The sequence below is a fragment of the Hyla sarda genome, chromosome 3 (genome assembly GCF_029499605.1).
Source record: "Hyla sarda isolate aHylSar1 chromosome 3, aHylSar1.hap1, whole genome shotgun sequence".
NCBI classification, from domain to species: domain Eukaryota; kingdom Metazoa; phylum Chordata; class Amphibia; order Anura; family Hylidae; genus Hyla; species Hyla sarda.
This window is the reverse complement of record NC_079191.1, coordinates 263933862-263955360: the sequence shown is the minus strand read 5'-3', so window position 1 is coordinate 263955360 and position 21499 is coordinate 263933862. Positions and strand designations below refer to the sequence as shown.

Genomic DNA, 21499 nt, shown 5'->3' with positions numbered 1-21499 from the left:
CAAAAGAAGGTACAGGTTCATTCTTCTGGCGGATTACGCTCAGATATGCGTTGCCATTAATGGGGATGATGCATGTCCGAGTGTTCCATTGTGTAAATGCTCCGTAAATGACTATTTTTGCCCTAGTCTGCTGATGAAGAATATCATAAGTGTCAGATCTGTTATGCAAATGACGATCCCCTTTCAGAACCATTCCATTACAACAGTTCTTTTCAGCTTGGCATTGCTCAATGTAGTGTATTTCCTTGCTGCACTACATTCTGTGCTGTAAAAGTTTGGCCTTAGAAAAGCTTTAGTCAATCTCCCTTCCCAAACCATTGAGCTATTTTCAATCTTTAGCCACAAACCCACATATTCTTCCTTTTCCTTCAGTAACTATGTTTATCTGATTTGTAACAATTTTTTTCTCAAAGTAAACAAAATAATCGCAGTGAAGGAATTCAATGGATGAGCTAGAAAGAGCGTTTCTCATCTCAGTGTATTTAACTTCTACTCAGATTAACTGGATAAAAGGACCCAAGGCTTTCATCATACACTGAGGTGCACACAGAGAACTAAAGAAATCCTTGGCTACCCAAGAGCTAGAATGTCAGGAAATGTCTGCATGTCAGAATGTTGCTATTCAAAATGTATTATCTAAATATACACATATTAATCAAGTATAATACAACAATATTAATGTATAAGGCAATATGATCGTGTTGAGTCCCAAAACAATTTCTCTAATAGGGATTTTCAGTGATTAAATATTTAAATAAGGCTTAAAGGGGTACTCTGCTGGAATTTTTTTTTTTAATCAACTGGTGCTAGAAAGTTAAAACAGATTTGTAAATCACTCCTATTAAAAAAATATTAATCCTTCCAGTACTTATTAGCTAATGAATATTATAGAGGAAATTATTTTCTTTTTGGAACACAGAGCTCTCTGCTGACATCATGAGCACAGCGCTCTCTGCTGACACCTCTGTCCATTTTAAGAACTGTCCAATGGTGTTAAGGTCCCCACTGTTTATTGCTTTGTTGTTATGCCCGCTCAGCTAATCACGGAGTTGGGCCACTAATGCAGCAAGGGACTGGCTGAGTGGGTATTTCCTGCATGATAAGGCATCACCAGTAAGCATGAGCAGCAGGAACCCAGGGGCGGTGTCAGATAGTCATAGAGGATGGAATTTGGGAAGGTCAGAATTGCTTATTTTTATATTCAAAGGCGCCCTGACCTCTTCACGCACGGCTTTTTGTAGCAGGTTTTTATGCAGCTTTTTGAGCCAAAGCCAGAAAATTATCAAAAAGAAATGGGAAATAGAATATAAATAAAAAAGAAGAACTTATGAGGTGCCCCAGCACCAATGGCTGTCTTGTGGCTTCAGACTTGATTATATTAAATTATGTTTTGCATTCTCTTGAAAAATTTATACATTTTTATATTTTATTGTTGTCAGCTGTATGTTAAATATGTTACTGTACCCTTGAGAGAGGAGCTGTGTAGACCCCATGTGACCCTGCCTGCTAATGGGAACCTCTAAATTCTTTCCCACATAGTGAAGTGGGGGGAGGAGTTGCCCCCAGTCGAGTCCAGTCTAGACCAGCCTGAGCTACAGTATGGTTAAGGTATTGTGTGTGGAGAAGCCTCAAGGGAAGGCGAAGATCAAATCTACTTAATCTGGTCATTATGCAGAGGAGAAGGCTACAATACCTTGACAGAACCCTACCTACCAGGATTCATCTACCCGTCTTACAAGTCAGTATCAATCCATTTGGTGAAAGCACCACAAGTCCCAGCAAGGCAACAGGGCTCCCAAGGGGTTATGCTGCATCCTCTCACCTGATACCAACTGTCAGTGTAATACCATCTGCCCCCAGCTCCATAAAGACAGTTATCCGTAACCTGACATTGGTGTGTTCAATTACTCCCTGTGTCTGGCCCAGGAGAAGCAGTCTAACCTTGGACCGTGTATATGAATTGTACCTTGGTGTATCACAAAAGTGATGAGATATTTCCCCTACACCACCCGTGGTATCACACTTCTACTTCTCCTTCCTGCTGGATTGACTTTTGCCTTGAATGAAAATCTGCTACAAAAAGCTGTGTGTTAAAAAGGGGTTATCCACCAAAAGGTGATTTTATTATGTGTCTGCCAGACAGTAATGGAATGCTTAGGAAGGATACGCGCTTTTCTTGGGGCTTAATGGCTGTGTTGTGGGATTACCATAGCGATATTTATGGACATTTATCAACGGGTTTAGTCAGGTTTTCTTTACTATAATTGTCGCAAAATTGTCGCAACTGCGACTACACGATTTTTCGTGCGACATTTTGACTGGAAAGCGAGAAAAGCAAGTTTTCCTAAAATTTACTATGTAGTAATAATTTTAAAATGGACTACGGGTAGTCAGGTATTTATTAACTGCGACAGTCGCAACTGCGCAAAAAAAAGTCGCAACAGGGTTAAAAATTGACTAAATTTACTCCAGCTCAAACATGGAGCAGAAAAAGCTACTACCAAAGTAAAAAAGGAAAAATTGCTTACGTGAAAGAAAATTATCAACAGGCTGAAAGCAGTTGATAAATAAGTCACACATAAGCAAAAAAAAAAGTAAGGAACAAATTACTAAAAAAAAAAAAGAATACATAAGCAAACATTGATAAATGTCCCTCATAGAGGCTATCTTTTTGTGACCTAATTCTTGTTAGAGTTCGTTCCCCTAAACTACAAGTCCCATAATTCCTTGTAAGTGTGAGGTCACTTTTATACCGCCCACACATCGGCCACCCCACCCATTGAAACCCATCTGTGATCCTTTCCATGCAATAGACCAGTATTTTCTGACCAGGGTGCCTCCAGCTCTTGCAAAACTACCCTTTTTGCAGACTGATCTCCCTCCCACCCAGCAGTCACTCCACCCACTGAAGCAGGACAGACTCCCACTGAACACCTAACTACTGATGTAATGTCTCGGGCTGCACTGCAACTCATTTTGTATGCCGTTAAATATAAACATTGGAGCAAAAATCACAGAAAAATTTGAAGACAACCATCCCACAAAAGGTACAGACACTAGATTATGAACTACACTAACTTTACAGCCCCTGTAGCATAGTCAAATAAAAAAAATCCCAAAATGCCCCTTTAAGCTCCCTTCTTTCTGTAAAAAAATTAATAAATACAAAAAAAAAACCTTTTGGTGCCCCAGGAAGATACCCTACAGTTAAAGATAATCTGCTAAAAGTCTTCCGTCACACTTTTTTTTCATAGTAATTTGTTTCAGTCAGACTGCTGGGACACCCTTTGATTTCCAGAATGGCACGCAAATTTCCCACCTTATCAGTCTCCTAGTAAGCCTGCTACACTTCATTCTGTTCATTAATTCTCATTGATTTTAACTGGAGCATATGAATAAGACATAAAGTACTACATGAACATGACATCTGCAGGTTCTGGCAGGTTTAAGGCTTGGTATCTACACAATATGGATTATCTCAGGATTTAGGTGAAACGTGTCTGAAACCAGCCAAAATCAGGATAGTATTGCATGGTATAGAATATGGAATAATGAATGAATCAATAGTAGACAAAGCTAAGCGAACCACACAGATAGGATCGACTGTTCAATTTTCAGTTTTAAATTTATATAATATTTTATAATTTATCTTTCTGATTCTTACACAAACAGGTTACATAAAAGTGTGATTTACAGCAGACTAAATACACGCAGAATGATTTCACAGCTTTATCCCTTTATGGCGTGAATGTAATAATGGCAGTGGTTTAACATGCCTTTTCCAGGTGACTGATTCCCTTTAAAGACTGTTTGTTTTGTTTCGGACAATAAAGAACAGGAAAACCCTGCATTTGAACTGTGTCATAGTCACCCAGCTAAACTCCCATAATGGTAATTAAATGGTTATTAGGTTAGGAAGTAAAGTGATCTTTATTTTAATCATTGGTCCCATTTTTTATGTTTTTTGACCTATGACTTCTCAGAAATTTTGGATATCTATGATATTTATCCAATTCAGTGACTTGTGAGAAAGTGATCAGACCTAGAGCAGTCATAATAGCAGGAGGAATGGTACTGTACTCTGTTAGTGAGGATTGTTTTTAGTGTTCTTATAAGACTTCTGTATTTTGATGTTGGAAAATGTAAAGGGGGGAACGCACTCCAGTTTTGTTAACCTTTATAATCTGCATGCTTAATTTACCCAACATCCATGTTTCACACTCATTGAACCAAAAAAATAATGTTATTTACATGTATAGTGGATGGTGTTATGCAAAGGGCAGATGGAATTACCCTAGGGGCAGATGGCATTAACCCCTTGTATTCGTGATACCAGGGCGTGATTTATCCTCAATACCACCATGATGGTATACCGCTGGATCCTGGGCTAGGCACAGGGTAATAATGACTGATGCCAAGTTACAGACAATGGTAGCTTTACGGAGGTTAGACAGGTGGAAAAGTCTATACATATTAGAGTGGCCCACGGAGGTGACCAGTGACTTCAGAGACCTTAAGGGCTTGCTGGGACTTGTAGTAGATGTGGACAATTTAGTTCAGGCCATTTTGACTAGACAGACGACTTTGACTTGACTGACAAGACTGTGACTGTGGCTTACTTGCCGGTTTGTAGCTTGTGGATGCAGACTGGACTTGAGGCCTCCTATGACTCTGGACATACACTTAGGCACGACTTGACTGGACCTCAGCAGGAAGCAAGAGAGTGCAGAAGCTCCACCCAGGGCTTATATGGGGGAGGCTCTGGGGGGTCCAATTGGTCACCCTTAAATCACCTGATCACTGATACCTCCTGGGTAACAATCATATGGTAAACAGTATTAAAGTGACAACACTTTCCTTACACATTATACAGCATACTACATAATAAATGTATGTACATGGGGGCTGATGCATGGGGGGCCCAGGGGACACTAAATGGAGGCTGCCTGACAGGACAGCAACTCCTGTACTGGGCCACCACACATGTAATAAAAACATGGTAGACACGCTCAGCGAGGAGAGAGTAGAGCGTAAATGAGCACTTCTCCCAGCCTGTTCAAGCGATCTGCGGGGTCTCTACTCCAAGACACTGATCATTCAAACTTTTGACATCTCAAAAGTTTTTTTCCGATATTTGTTTAAATTATTAAAAGTACCAAAGGCATGAGTTCATTCCCTGCCCCCCCCCCCCCGACCCAATTTTGAGTGGAGATATCAGTATAAAGTTTGGTAAATAAAGCTTGACGCTTTTAATTGAATATTAGACTGGAGTTCTTTTACATTTCTCGGGAATTTGAACAGCTATCACAAGACCATTTTCTGTTGTCACATGTGCCATGTATCATTAGCATTTGCTTCATCTGCTATACGGGGACTGTGCTGCAGATTTTCTACATATGCAGTCTTGTTGCTGTCAAAGCTGGCAGTTGTGTGTGTGCTCAATGTTTCAGTCAGCAGCATTTTGGCGATGCATCCCCACTGCAATGCAATGACTGGACACACAACACTGGGGGGGGGGGGTAGTGTCACAGTTGCTTAATTGTTAAATTGTGTAGCAACTGTATGCTTATATCTGTAATAAAGCTGCGGCTGCTTAATGAAGAGCAGCACTTAGGTCTCATTACTTATATAGCCTCGAGATATTTAGTGACAAACGAGTCCTTTTCCTGTAGTACGTTCCTAAATTAGATGATACATAATGGAAATATCAAGCTTTTCATGGATCGAAGACCACACAGACCCGGAAGGTTCTATGACGTATAAATACTGCTTGTTTTAGAATGTTTATCATAGTCTAGACTGAAAGTGGAAATTATATAAAAACTGCTGCCAAAATAACCACACACCAACATAATATTTTTTAGAATTATAAAAATAAAGTGTTGATCTAGTGTTTCATAGATCCAAAATATTCTAACTACTCATACACTCTCAAGGTGCTAGTAATGTGCGATATATGTTATTGTTGTAAGAAAACAAAACCCCACATAGAATGGTCTTCCTTTTCCCTTTAAATGAAACTCCGCCATTACCATGCTCCAAATATCCAGAAAATAGAAACTATAACACATCTGACTACTGTTGTCACTGCTCTGACTATTAACGGTCTTTATTGGCATTTGTTGTACAATGTAAAAGAATAAATCTGTTGTTACCTGTAAACTGTCAAACAGGCTATTATCATGACAGCTATCATTATGACTTTTGAATACGATCTTCATAGAGTTTGATTTAGTTTCCCTGAACTCACGGTTTGTTAGTTGCAACTAGTTGAAAGGTCTGAACTTGGAGGCTGACGTATTCGATATGCTGTTGGCTATCCCCCTTCTACACAGCTCTGAATTACAGCTTTCTCCCTATCACAATGCACAATAATGCCAATTCCATCATCAAACCCATAGGCACTGATACTCATACTATACTATAAATAATATTGTAAAGATGTTTTTGCAGTTTATAGTAGCTATACAGCATTGTGCTATATGTGCTTAAATAGATAGATGCCACACTGTGCCCACTATCTTCGTGTCAGTCCCACACAGAGATCCCTTGCTCTGTGTCACCTAAGAACCTTTCTGCTGCAACAATCAGTGGCCTTAGCGGCTGAGTAAGAAGGTCCTTGAGCAACACAGACCAAGAAGTGCAAGGCTGTAGGCGACCAACACTGGGATAGTGGGGGAGTGAAGGGTATATATATATATATATATATATATATATATATATATATATCACCACCTTAGACAGCCAACCAAATCTACCAAGGGTGAGAGGTTCGGCAAGCTTTAGTATAAGGTGTACGAGCATCTTAAGGATGGTCCCAAATCTTTAATTGTTTTAAAAAAAAAGTGTATGAGGACACAGCAGTACCTACAGGAAACCCATATATATAATGTGAAGAACCTACCATCATGCAGATGTTTCCCTAAGTGGGTATAAACCATGGATTCAGTATTGTAAGGCAATGTTCACACTTCGGAATGTCCGCATAGAAAACCTCTGTGTGGACAATCCGCAACTGCCAGCACTAGGACCACACAGGAATGCGCCATCTCCTATACTGCTATGCATTCCCTGCGGTGTCCGCAGAAAGAATTGACAGGTTCATTCTTTCTGCGGACTTGGAAAACAGAATTTCCATGCTGGAAAAACCTGGCAGGGAAATTCTGCCATGTTCACAGCGCAGCAGACTTGGTTGCAACGGAATTTCCGTGCCAAATTCCAATACAGAATTTGGCACAGAAATTCCGATGTGTGAACATGGTCTCATGCACCAGTGCTAACTACAAATACAGTATAAAAATTACCAGCCCATGAACAATGCTAAATGGGTTATGCAGATAAATATTATTATATTCAAAGTGCTCATGGGGAGGATTAAAACAAAACACTAATACTCACCTGCTGCCCATTTACACTGCTGAGCACTTCCTACTAGCAATTTAATACACAGGAAATGCCTGCTCAGTAATCGATGGCTGAGGTGGGTCACCTCTACGGCATGTAACTTACTGAGATGGCAATTCCAGAGAAAGGCATCTCTCAGCAGCAGGGATTGGTGGCAGGTCAATACTAGTGTTTATATTCCCTCATCCACTATTACAATTTTCTATATAAAAATATTTAGGGGAATATAACATCTTCAGAGTTGTTAATATTTTGTTTAGTACGGTTGCGAGTCTATGTTTGGTATGTCTGAAGTTTACATAGTACTTGCAATTTTTATTTTAAAAAATAAATACAGAGAAGCAAATTCAGCTTCCGCAAAACACAAGGTCAAGCTCCTTAAATTTAGAAAAACAGAAGTAACACTGCAGTCTTATTCTTTGTGGCTGGAGGTTAAGTCAGTTATTGGCTACCCTTCCTCATTTGTCTTGGATTAAATACAAGCTTAATGGAGTTGTAATGGTTTTAAATATAAGAAAGAAAGACAACTTTAAATTCTAATGACCTTACTAATAATGATACAGCAACATACAAATAAGCCCTGTGCTTCTTTCTACTTCTGGACACACTGTTCCCCTTTTTTATATGCCCAAGATATGTCCCAACCCTAATGACCACCCAAACCAAAAGCTATACTGTAACACCATGGAACAATTTAAGAAAAATAATTGTGGTGACCCACGGGGTATGGTGGGACCATGGGGTGGAGAGGTGTAGGTGGTGGGGCCAGATGATATTAACCCCTGGGGCAAGATGTCTTTATTCGCACATGTAGTAACAAAGTAATAACGCGTTTCGAGGGGCAGAGACCCCCTCTTCGTCAGATCCAATCATGTGTTGGGATAGGTTCCCGTCCCATTTATATGATTGTAACGGAGCTCAGTGGTCCAGTACCATGATTCTCGCCAGGAATCATGGTACTGGACCACTGAGCTCCGTTACAATCATAGGCGACCCAAATAAGGGAGCCACCTGAAACCTCAAACTAGGATCCATGAGTGAGCATACTATTATTATAGTTTTTTCTTTTCCTTTTTCAATTTTGTTTCCCTCCTGTTCTTTCATCGGGAATTCTTTTAATGCTTGTACATATGATTGATTGTTGATATGTGCATTTAAATATGAGGTATATTGATCAGTGCAATTTGATTCGCCAGTGTATTTTTGCGGGCTTTATTTTATATAAATGGGATGGGAACCTATCCCAACACATGATTGGATCTGACGAGGAGGGGGTCTCCGCCCCTCGAAATGCGTTATCCCTTTGTTACTACATGTGCGAATAAAGACTCTTTTCTTCATGCTATACCCGAGTCCGTGGATTACAATTTCACACCTCTCGCTGGAAACGAGCGCTACCAAGCACCGCTTTTTTGTGGATCTGGGATTCCACCTTCCTTCTCCTTATACCAGACATCCAGGACCATTTCCCGAGACGAACAGGTGCCCAGCAGCTCTTCCACCACTACCTCCCAGGGATCTGGGATACAAGCCTTCGACGGTGTTGTGTCTGTAACACAACACCTTCAGGTGACCACACCAGTCTCTGTTCACCTGTGTACTTATTACACATACAGAATCATGGCACATTAGTGCGCCCTCTTTTCTGTTTCCTTTTTTTGCATATACTCGGATATAAAGGAAGGATTTACACTTCTCCTTCCTTATGGATCCACTTCTGACTTTGGCTCAAAAACTGCAGTGGCAGTATTCCAAAAACTGACAGAAAAAAAAACAAGTGGAAACTTAGCCTAAGGGGTCTGGGGGACTTAACCTCTTAAGGACGCAGGGCGTATCCATACGCCCGTGGGAATTCCGGCCCCCACCGCTAGCCGGTTGGGGACCGGAGCCGGATGCCTGCTGAAATCGTTCAGCAGGCATCCCGGCATATCGCCCAGGGGGGTCATTATGCCCCCCCATGTCGGCGATCGCCGCAGATCGCTGGACAATTCAGTCCAGCGATCTGCGGCGATTCCGGGTCAATCGGGTCTCCAGTGACCCGGTGACCCGGAATTACTGGCTGTTCGGGGCCGTCAGAGACGGCCCCGAACAGCCAGAGCCTGCAGGGGTGAGGTGGCACTGATGCCACCTCACGATCGCCCTGATTCGTCGGCCGGATTACCGGCCGACCAATCAGGGCGCCTGCTGCGGGCGTCACTCCCGCACCCGCTCCGCCCCTCTTCCGGAGGGCGTGAGCGGGTGCGGGAAGACGACCCCGGGTGCTGGGGACCCCGATCCCCGGCGTCCATGTTGGGATCGGGGCCCCAGGAGCGACGGCGGCGGCGAGGGATAGCCTGCGATGGAGCAGCAGCAGGAGGTGAGTTACAGCCTCCTGCTGTTGCTTAGCAACAGCTCCCAGCATGCAAAAAGGGCATGCTGGGAGCTGTAGTTATGCAACAGCAGGAGGCAGACCACCACAACTCCCAGCATTCCCTTATGGGCATGCTGGGACTTATGGTTTTGCAACAGCTGGAGGCACATTATTTCTATGGAAAAGTGTACCTTCAGCTGTTGTATAACTACAACTCCCAGCTTGCACAAACAGCTAAAGTGCATGCTGGGAGTTGTAGTGGTGCATCTGCTGGTTGCATAACTACAACTCCCAGCATGCCCGTTTGCTGTCGGTGACTGCTGAGAGTTGTAGTTTTGCAACAGCTGAAGGCACACTGGTTGTGAAACTTAGAGTTTTTTTTTTTTTACCTAACTCAGTGTTTCACGACCGGTGTGCCTCCAGCAGTTGCAAACTACAACTCCCAGCAGTCACCTTACACCATGCACCGTACATGCTGGGAGTTGCAGTTTTGCAACAGCTGGAGGCACACTGGTTTTGAAACACTGAGTAAGGTCACAAACTCCGTGATACATAACCAGTGTGCCTACAGCTGTTGCAAAACTAAAACTCTCAGCATGTACAGTCTGTCAGCGCATGCTGGGAGTTTTAGTTTTGCAACAGCTGGAGGTCCCCCCCAATGTGAATGTACAGGGTACACTCACATGGGCGGAGGCTTACAGTAGGTATCGGGCTGCAAGTTTGAGCTGCAGCAAATTTTCTGCAACAGCTCAAACTGCCAGCGAGAAACTACTGTGAACCCCCCGCCCGTGTGACTGTACCCTAAAAACACTACACTACACTACCACAAAATAAGATAAAAAGTAAAAAACACTACATATACACATACCCCTATACAACCCCCCTCCCCTCCCCAATAAAAATGAAAAACATCTGGTACGCCATGGTTTCCAAAACGGAGCCTCCAGCTGTTGCAAAACAACAACTCCCAGTATTGTCGGACAGCCGTTGACTGTCCAGGCATGCTGGGAGTTTTGCAATAGCTGGAGGCACCCTGTTTGGGAATCACTGGCGTAGAATACCCCTATGTCCACCCCTATGCAAATCCCTAATTTAGGCCTCAAATGCGCATGGCGCTCTCACTTTGGAGCCCTGTCGTATTTCAAGGCAACAGTTAAGGGTCACATATGGGGTATCGCCGTACTCGGGAGAAATTGGGCTTCAAATTTTGGGGGGTATTTTCTGCTTTTACCCTTTTTAAAAATGTAAAGTTTTTGGGAAAAGAAGCATTTTAGGTAACATTTTTTTTATTTTTTTTACATATGCAATAGTCGTGAAACGCCTGTGGGGTATTAAGGTTCACTTAACGCCTTGTTACGTTCCCCGAGGGGTCTAGTTTCCAAAATGGTATGCCATGTGTTTTTTTTTGCTGTCCTGGCACCATAGGGGCTTCCTAAATGCGGCATGCCCCCAGAGCAAAATTTCCTTCAAAAAAGCCAAATGTGACTCCTTCTCTTCTGAGACCTGTAGTGCGCCAGCAGAGCACTTTTCACCCCCATATGGGGTGTTTTCTGAATCGGGAGAAATTGGGCTTCAAATTTTGGGGGGTATTTTCTGCTTTAACCCTTTGTATAAATGTAAATTTTTTGGGAAACCAAGCATTTTAGGTACATTTTTTTATTTTTTTTTACATATGCAAAAGTCGTGAAACACCTGTAGGGTATTAAGGTTCACTTTACCCCTTGTTACGTTCCCCGAGGGGTCTAGTTTCCAAAATGGTATGCCATGTGTTTTTTTTTTGCTGTCCTGGCACCATAGGGGCTTCCTAAATGCGGCATGCCCCCAGAGCAAAATTTCCTTCAAAAAAGCCAAATGTGACTCCTTCTCTTCTGAGACCTGTAGTGCGCCAGCAGAGCACTTTTCACCCCCATATGGGGTGTTTTCTGAATCGGGAGAAATTGGGCTTCAAATTTTGGGGTGTATTTTCTGCTATTACCCTTTTTAAAAATGTAAAACTTTAGGGAAACCAAGCATTTTAGGTAAAAAATATTTTTTTTTTTTTTACATATGCAAAAGTCGTGAATCACCTGTGGGGTATTAAGGTTCACATTACCCCTTGTTACGTTCCCCGAGGGGTCTAGTTTCCAAAATGGTATGCCATGTGGGGTTTTTTGCAGTTCTGGCACCATAGGGGCTTCCTAAAGGTGACATGCCCCCCAAAAACCATTTGACGCTCCTTCCCTTCTGAGCCCTCTACTGCGCCCGCTGAACAATTAACATAGAAATATGAGGTATGTGCTTACTCGAGAGAAATTGGGTTTCAAATACAAGTAAAAATTTTCTCCTTTTTACCCCTTGCAAAAATTAAAAAATTGGGTCTACAAGAACAAGCGAGTGTAAAAAATGAAGATTGTGTATGTTCTCCTTCACTTTGCTGCTATTCCTGTGAAACACCTAAAGGGTTAAAACGCTTACTGAATGTCATTTTGAATACTTTGGGGGGTGCAGTTTTTATAATGGGGTCATTTGTGGGGTATTTCTAATATGAAGACCCTTCAAATCCACTTCAAACCTGAACTGGTCCCTGAAAAAAAGCGAGTTTCAAAATTTTGTGAAAAATTGGAAAATTGCTGCGGTACTTTGAAGCCCTCTGGTGTCTTCCAAAAGTAAAAACTCATCAATTTTATGATGCAAATATAAAGTAGACATATTGGAAATGTGAATAAAAAAAAAATTATTTTGAATATCCATTTTCCTTACAAGCAGAGAGCTTCAAAGTTAGAAAAATGCAAAATTTTCAAATTTTTCATCAAATTTTGGGATTTTTCACCAAGAAAGGATGCAAGTTACCACAAAATTTTACCACTAAGTTAAAGTAGAATATGTCACGAAAAAACAATCTCGGAATCAGAATGATAACTAAAAGCATTCCAGAGTTATTAATGTTTAAAGTGACAGTGGTCAGAATTGCAAAAAATGGCCGAGTCCTTAAGGTGAAAAAGGGCTCAGTCCTTAAGGGGTTAAGGCCCATCCACATTGCAGCAGAGTCCAATTGTTTTCAATGGGATTCTGCTGCCTGTGCACATTGTTGAATCTCCACAGCAGAACTTCGCAGTTGGAATGGACGTTCACCCAAAGAATTAAGGTTTAGTTTTTGGGTGGCCGTCCATGCTGATGGCAGAATTCCACTGGACTGCATTACCAGCTATAGAAATGGTGCACATCTGTGTGGTCCTACTGCCAATGGCTTCAGTGATGACAGCTACAAGCATACATTCTGCTGACTGAATGTCCAGTGTTGAGGAGCCCTGAGGATGAGGCGAAGGATGAGTCTCGGGAGGACAGTACAGGGGTGAGATTCTGCCAATCAGAAGAAACGGCATCTAGTAGTATTTTAGGGGTCATGATGTATGGCAGTATTATAATGATTGTCTTCATACAGAGGATGTGGATTTGCTGACAAGTGAGGAGTCAATGATGTCCGGGCCTCAGACTCTGCAGAGGGAGATGTAGCTGGAAGAAGACATGCCATCTTGACCAAATGAAGAAAAGAAAAAAGGAAGACAACAAATAAGACGTCCCCTGTGAGTCATTATACTGTTGTGTATTCTGCCTGACAGGAGAAACTGTGCCCCAATCTGTGTGACAAAAATTGAAGAAAAAACCCCATATTGTAACTTTAGGGGGCTTCCTTTTCTACACAGTGTATTTTTTTGTAAAAATGACACTTGATCTTTATTCTGTAGGTCCATACAATTAAAATGATACCCTACATATATAGGTTTGATTTTGTTGTACTTCTAGAAAAAAATCATAACTTCATGCTGGAAAATTTATTTGTTTAAAAATGTCCTATTTTGACCCCTATAACTTAATTTTTCCACATATGGGTATGTATGAGGGCTCATTTTTGGTGCCGTGATCTGAAGTTTTTATCGGTACCATTTTTGTTTCGATCAGACTTTTTGATTGCTTTATTCCTTTTTACGACTTTGGAATTTTTTTGTACGTGTACACCATTGACTGTGTGGTTTAATTACCAATATATTTTTATAGTTTGGACATTTACGCACGCGGCGATACCACATATGTTTATATTTATTTTTAATTTACATTTATTTATTTTTTATGAGAAAAGGGGGGTGATTCTGACTTTTATTAGGGAAGGTGTTAAATTACATTTATTAACACTTTTTTTCCCACTTTTTTTTTTTGCAATGTTACAGGCCCCATAGGGGGTTATAACATTGCACACACCGATTTCCTACACTGTTCACTGCCATGCATTAACATGGCACTGATCAGTGTTATAGCCGCTCGATTGCTCCTGCCTGGATCTCAAGCACGGAGCAGTTATTCGCCAATCGGACAAGCAGGAGGCAGGTAGGGATCCTCTTGGTGTCCTGCAAGCTATTTGAGATGCCGCGATTTCACCACGGGGGGAACCGAACAACCCGAATGAGCTGCCGGGATGCTTTCGGTTTCACTTCAGAAGCGGCGGTCCACTTTGATCGCTGCATCTGAAGGGTTAATACCGGGCATCACCGCAATATGTTATGTCCAGTATTAGCCATGGGTCCCGACCGTTGATGGGACAGACCCGATTCGATTATATTGCGGGAGCCAATGCAGGACGTAAATATACATCCTGCGTTGTTAAGGAGTTAACATGTTTAAAAGAGAAAACTGAGAAAAGGCAAAAGTAAACACAAAAAAATTAATTACCATATACAGAAAATGGGCTGTCCATAAAAAAATAAAAAAAAACATTTTCATATACCCAATTAGAAAATTCTGGGTAATTAGAGTGGTATCCCCTTTTCAGTACCCTAATCTATTGACCAGAGTGGATAGTGGATACATAGGCCATCCATAGAATTGGAACTGGCACTGTGTAATGCTTGTACAGGTTTTCCTATCTGGGACATGGTACAAGGCATAGGCACAATATATGCCATAAATGTCTGATAGATACTAGTCCCACCTCTAGGATCAGCATCTCTCTCACTGTCTCACAGTTGAGGGTCCCCAGCCCCTTTTGGTCTGGTTTGCATCCACTGGAGGTGGAGAAAGTCAGGAATAGCCAAGCCGACTGCTTAATGCAGTTTGCATAACTCCAGTTGATGTTAAAGGAAAAGTTCGGGAATAATAAATAATAAATTTAGCTTACATTCTGCAGCTCCTCCAGTGCTGTTGGGAACACTCCTTCGTCTTCTGCGCCTGTTCTCCTTCCTGCTTTTGGTGCTCGACACGTTACACTGCGCTCAGATAATCACTTTCTTCCTGGTGCCCGAGGCCGTTACAGAACACTGACACTAACTCAGTCACCAGTCGAGGTGGGACAACGCACCAAGAGCGGGAAGAAGAATGCGGCCAGAGGACGGGAGATTGATTCCAGCGGCAACGTAAAATGTGCGGAAGAATAAGTTAACATTTATTATTTTGTAAGCGGCAGCCCAGGTATAATGACAAAATAAAAGAAAATTTGCTGCAGTTCTCCTTTAATGGGGGTTTAGTAAGCAGAATAGGGTCACGAGTTTCTCCAATTCCTACATTACATAAGCAGAGAAGCTCACTGTGCTCAAGTGGTTTTGTGTCATGCTGAACAAAACCATAGCGAATTGTGATTATAAAAACACACATTCTGGTGGTGCCAAAATAGTGACTACAAACTATTCAAAACTGCAAAAAAGCTGCATGCTGGTCAATGAATGGCATATGCAATAATAAAAGCATTCAGCATAAATAGGACTTAAAAGGGTACTCCAATGGATTTTTTTTCTTTTTTAATGAACTGATGCCAGAAAGTTAAACAGATTTGTAAATTACACAAGAAAGACAGAGCAATTCGACACAGCTTACTTCTGATCCTCTGGACTATATAGCACAATAGCTGGTATAGCAGTGAGGTGTATGTGGTGCTCAGACTGATGAATAGATAAATCCAAACAATTCATGTAGAAGAAGAATGAAGCAGTCGGCAACTCACCAATCCTCAGTTCAGCAAAGTTCTTTATTGCACACTCACAATCTGGGTTGCCCAGGGAGAAGACAAAAAGATGGCATAAGCCAGGGGGGGGGGGGGGGGGTACCACAGAGATGACAACGTTGTTTCGCACTACATAGTGCTTCAACTGGCCTACCTCTGAACCCGAACAGCTCACCTTATATACAGGTGGGTAATCATGTTAACCTATCACCTTCCTTTCACCAAGTGAGGATACAAACAGGGGGAGGGGAACAAAAACACATGATTATTAACACTTCGATGACCTATAGGAATTTAACTAGAAGCATACAGATACATCTACCTTGTCATTTAATCCTAAAACCCCCAGTGCATCGGTCGACAAAATCCAATGGGTTTCCCTTCTCAGGAGATTTTTGTCGGCCGATATGCCTGGTCTGGCTAGGACTTTTTCTAAACCTGCAAATCTCAGGCTTTCTGGACTTCCCCCGTGTGAGTCTATTACATGTGAAATGAATCTTGGGGCTCCCTTTTTCATTCTAAGGGAGTAAAAGTGTTCCCTAATTCTGGCACATAATTGTCTAATCGCTTTGCCTATGTAATAGTACCCACACGGGCAGAAGATAACGTATACTACATTTTTTGTTTTGCACGTGATGAGCTCTTTTACAGTATGAAACACTGGGCCTATTCTGAATGATTTTTTGCATAAATTAAATTTACAAAAATTGCAGTTTTTACACTGATAGTTACCTGTGGGGGTGTGGTCACTAAGCCATTCATTACTTTTACTGTTCTTACAGTAAAAGTAATGAATGGCTTAGTGACCACACCCTTAATTCCAGTACTTATTAGCAGCTGTATGCTACAGAGGAAATTCTTTGCTTTTTGAATATCTTTTTTGTCTTGTCCACAGTACTCTCTGCTGACACCGGATGCCTGTATCAGGAACTATCCAGAGCAGGAGAAAATCCCCATAGCAAACCTATGCTGCTCTGGACAGTTCCTGACACAGACAGAGGTGGCAGCAGAGAGCACTGTGGACAAGACAAAAAAGAAATTCAAAAAGCTAAGAATTTGCTCTATAGCATACAGCTGCTAATAGGTACTGGAAGGACAAATATTTTTTAATAGAAGTCATTTACAAATCGGTTTAACTTTCTGGCACCAGTTGATTTAAAAAAAATAAAATAATTTTTTTTTTTTTCCACCGGAGTACCCCTTTAAGGGTACATTGACGCATACCATATCACCTGCAGATTAGCTTTTGCATTCACTCATTTAGTTACACTGATTTACTCAGTATCAAACCTGCAGCGAATATGGTACGTGTGAATATAACCTTACGGCGAACATCTAAAGCTGCAGTGAAATAAAGAAGCACAGGCTATGATAAAAATCAGCGGTTTTACTTAAAAGTTTGATCAAAAACACATCTGGTCCCTACATTGGACTCCCGTGGATCATTATGGAGAGAGAATGAGATAATGCACGTGGTCTTACATTGTTCACATATTTTAAACAGTTCCCACATTCCTGGTTCTACGCTCTTTGTATGAAAGACTAGAATAAGAAAGTTGTGCAGAAATCCAGCTCCAGTATAAATAGTGCCGGACTGCAGCTAATGATTAACTGGGCCTATTCTTTAAGATGTGTAAATACCCTCTCCCCTAATTCAATATAGATAGTAAAGAAGGGGATCAGCTCTATATTCTTACCAGGGAGAGAACTTTCCATCTGCTGGACTTCTTCTTCCTTCTGGTCTGAGCAGCTCTCACTTCTTCTGCCATATCCAGGGAATTCAGCATTGGCTCAGCCTGCATCTCTCTGCCTGTGCCTCCATTCTTCGCCTCACTATCCATGCTACACTAAGTGATCACAATAATACGGTTGCAGCAGCTATACTCACTTTGCCTGCAGCTGAGCCAGTGGAGTGGCTTGCCCCGCCTGCTTCCTGGCTAATGTTATACACATGGGAAGAAAAAAAAAATGCTTCCATCACATACCAGTCATGTTTCTTGAATAGACAAAGATCCCTCTTCTGTATATACATTTACAGCATTTTTCCTTGAAAACACTATTTGTCTTTTGTAGTACATATACTGTAACTGCGTTCAATATAAATGATTGGGCGTATAAAATTGTTCTTATGTCTTATGTATCACTATGTGGTGTGTGGTGCAGGGCAGATGTTGTTACCCTAGGGGCAGATGGCATTAACCTCTTGTATTCATGATGCCAGAGTGTGGTTTAGCCTATAACCAAGCCAGGTATACCGCCGGATCCTGGGCTAGGCACGGGGGCAATAAAGACTCCGACGCCAATGGTAGATTTACTGAGGGTATACAGTTGGTAAAGTCTATACAGTTCAGCCAGGGCCCAAGGAGGTGACCAGTGATGCAGAGACCTTAAGGGGTTGCAGGGACTTTTAGAAGGACTGGACAATTGAATGCAGACCCCGCTGACTTGACAGATGACAGGGACTGACTTGACTTGACTCATAAAGCTGTGACTTTAGCTTACTTGACTTGATGGTGGCTGCAGGACTGGAGTTTGAGGTCTCCAACACTCTGGACACACACACTAGGCACGACTGCACTGGACCTCAGTTTAGCAGAAGAGCAGAGCTCAAAGAGGGTCATACAGAGCTGCATGATATGTGCACTGCACATATTTGAATATAAGATAACTAAGGCTAGGTTTACACTACATTTGTGTCCTGGCTGGGTTCACACTACGTTTTTCAACTACGGTTCCCGCATACGTTTTCTATCATAAACCGTATGGGGAAAAAACGGATGGAACAGTATGGGAAAAAGTAAACCGTATGCGTTTTTAAACAGTATACTGTTTTTATAAGTGCATACAGTTCCGTCAGTTTTTATAGAAAAAAAAAACATACGTTTTTGAAAATGTTGTCAATTTTTAATGGGAGGGGTCTTGGGTGGGGACTTTAGGATTCAAATGCGCATGTGCAAAGTAAAAACGTATAAGTTTTTCCCGTATGGAACCGTATACATGTCCGTTTCCCATTGACGTTCATGTTAAAAAAAACGTATGCGGTTGCAGTACGGTTTTTAAACCGGAGACAAAATCGTGGTCAACCACGGTTTTGACTCCGGTTTAAAAACCGTACTGCAACCGCATCCATTTTTTTTAACATGGACGTCAATGGGAAACGCACATGTATACGGTTCCATACAGGAAAAACGTATACGCTTTTACTTTGCACATGCGCATTTGAATCCTAAAGTCCCCACCCAAGACCCCTCCCATTAAAAATGGACAAAATTTTTAAAAAACGTATGGTTTTTTTTTTCTATAAAAACTGGCGGAACTGTATGCACTTTTAAAAACAGTATACTGTTTAAAAACGCATACTGTTTACTTTTTCCCATACTGTTCTATCCGTTTTTTTCCCATACGGTTTTTGATAGAAAACGTATGCGGGAACCGTAGTTGAAAAACATAGTGTGAACCTAGTTGTATCCTCAGCCTTCCAAAATCCGGGATGCTGTTGTATACTGTTAACGATTGCAGCTAATGCCATTGATTTCTAGTGACTCAGTTCGGGACCTATGCACTATTTCAAAAGTACACGAGTCCGTGTGTTTGAGTCTGCTGAAAATAGTGCATAGGTCCCTAAACAGAGTCAATAGAAATCCTGCTCCAAACCCCCTCATTGCAGAGTGATAGCGCTACATAATTCCTCTGACAATTGAAGTAATTCGTCAGGGGAGGGAATGGGATATATATATTGTTACACTGTGGCAAGAAAAGAGTGTATTTCCCTAGCTAACCCTGGAGAAACCTCCACCTGTGGCCTAATTAATAAGATAGCAGACAGGGGAAGTCTGTTTGAAAGAAAGTCAGACAGAATAGTTGGTGCTCTCCCCAGAAGACAGCAAGGTGGCTGTGGGGGAGGCAGTCATCCTGGTGAGAACACACAGCCCGAGCTGTGAGTGGCCCCAACAGTGAAGTGTGGACGAGACACACAGCAAGTGGATGCAAACGCTGTGTGTGAATAGTGAGTAGAAGGTTGCGGGAGGCATATGCTTAACTGGCTGGGAAAAGCCCACCAATTGATAGTCAGGGCATGCTGGATTGTGTAGTTGGTGACTAGACAGTCTAGGGTTTTGTTTGCTCCTGTTTTATGTTTTTATTTATCCTGCAACCTGTCTAATAAAGCTGGCGAGGGGCGAGACTTGCATAAAGTACTATTGTTTGCCTGCTGATTGAAGTGGAAATGTGTCCTGTGGCAGTGTCAAGGACGATACCAGAGCTATCCCCAGGGAGAAATCTTTACAATATATATATATATATATATATATATATATATATATATATATAAGGTCTCACTGCTGACAATACAGATCAATGCATAAACCAAACCATGAGCACGAAGGAACTGCCTGTAGAGCTCTGAGACAGGATTGTGTGAATGCACAGATCTGAAGGGTACAAAAAAGTATGTTGCAGTGAAAGTTCCCTAGAGCACAGTGGCCTCTGAAATTTTTAAATGAAAAAAGTTTGGAATAGAGCTTATAATATACCTCAGCACTCAATAGTTAGTAAAGAAGATTATTTACAGTGCAGCAATTGATTTTATTGTGTTTACTTTTTTTTTTTCAAACAAGCAATTTAACCCCTTAAGGACCAGGGGTTTTCCGTTTTTGCACTTTCATTTTTTCCTCCTTACCTTTAAAAAATCATAACCATTTCAATTTTGCACCTAAAAACCCAGATGATCTCATATTATTTGCGCCACCAATTCTACTTTTGTAATAACATCAGTCATTTTACCCAAAAATCTACGGCAAAACAGAAAAAAAACCAAACACCATTTTGTAACTTTTGGGGGCTTCTGTTTCTACGCAGTAAATATTTCATTAAAAATGACACATTCTCTTTATTCTGTAGGTCCATACGATTAAAATGATACCCTACTTATATCGGTTTGATTTTGTCGTACTTCTGAAAAAAATCATAACTACATGCAGGAAAATGTATACGTTTAAAATTGTCATCTTCTGACCCCTATAACTTTTTTTTATTTTACTGCGTATGGGTCGGTATGAAGGCTCATTTTATGTGCCGTGATCTGAAGTTTTTAGTGGTACCCTTTTTGTATTGATCGAACTTGTTAATCACATTTTATTCATTTTTTAATGGTATAAAAAGTGACCAAAAATACACTATTTTGTACTTTGGAATTTTTTTGACCGTGCGGTTAAATTAACGATATATTTTTATAATTCGGACATTTCCGCACGTGGCGATACCACATATGTTTATTTTTATTTACACTGTTTTTTTTTTTTTAATGGGAAAAGGGGGGTGATTCCAACTTTTAATAGGGGAGGTGTTAAATGATCTTTCTTTTTTCACTTTTATTTTGCAGTGTTATAGCTCCCATAGGGACCTATAACACTGCACACACCGATCTTTTACATTGATCACTGGTTTCTCATAAGAAACCACTGATCGATGATTCTGCCGCTTGACTGCTCATGCCTGGATCTCAGGCACTGAGCAGTCATTCGGCGATCGGACACCAGGAGGCAAGGTAGGAGACCCTCCTCGTGTCTAACAGCTGTTCGGGACGCCGCGATTTCGCTGCCGCGGTCCCAAACAGCTCCCTGAGCTAACCGGCATGGTTTCACTTTCTCTTCAGACGCAGCGTTCAACTTTGAACGCCACGTCTAAAGGGTTAATAGCGCGCGGCACCGCGATCACTGCCGCGCTCTATTAGCCACGGGTTCCGGCTGTTGTTAGAGGCCGGGCCCGACCCGCTATGA

The 21499-nt window shown here is 41.6% G+C and overlaps 1 protein-coding gene across 1 annotated transcript in view; it reads right to left on the bottom strand.

Moving 5' to 3' along the window:
* ENPP1 (ectonucleotide pyrophosphatase/phosphodiesterase 1) overlaps positions 1 to 17634 on the bottom strand; it is a 149839-nt gene extending 132205 nt beyond the window's left edge. The window contains exon 1 of the mRNA XM_056566561.1: positions 17420 to 17634. Within this exon, the coding sequence (XP_056422536.1) occupies positions 17420 to 17563 (144 nt within the window). The 5' untranslated portion in view covers positions 17564 to 17634. The remainder of the gene's footprint in view (positions 1 to 17419) is intronic.
* Between the last annotated feature and the right edge of the window lie 3865 nt (positions 17635 to 21499).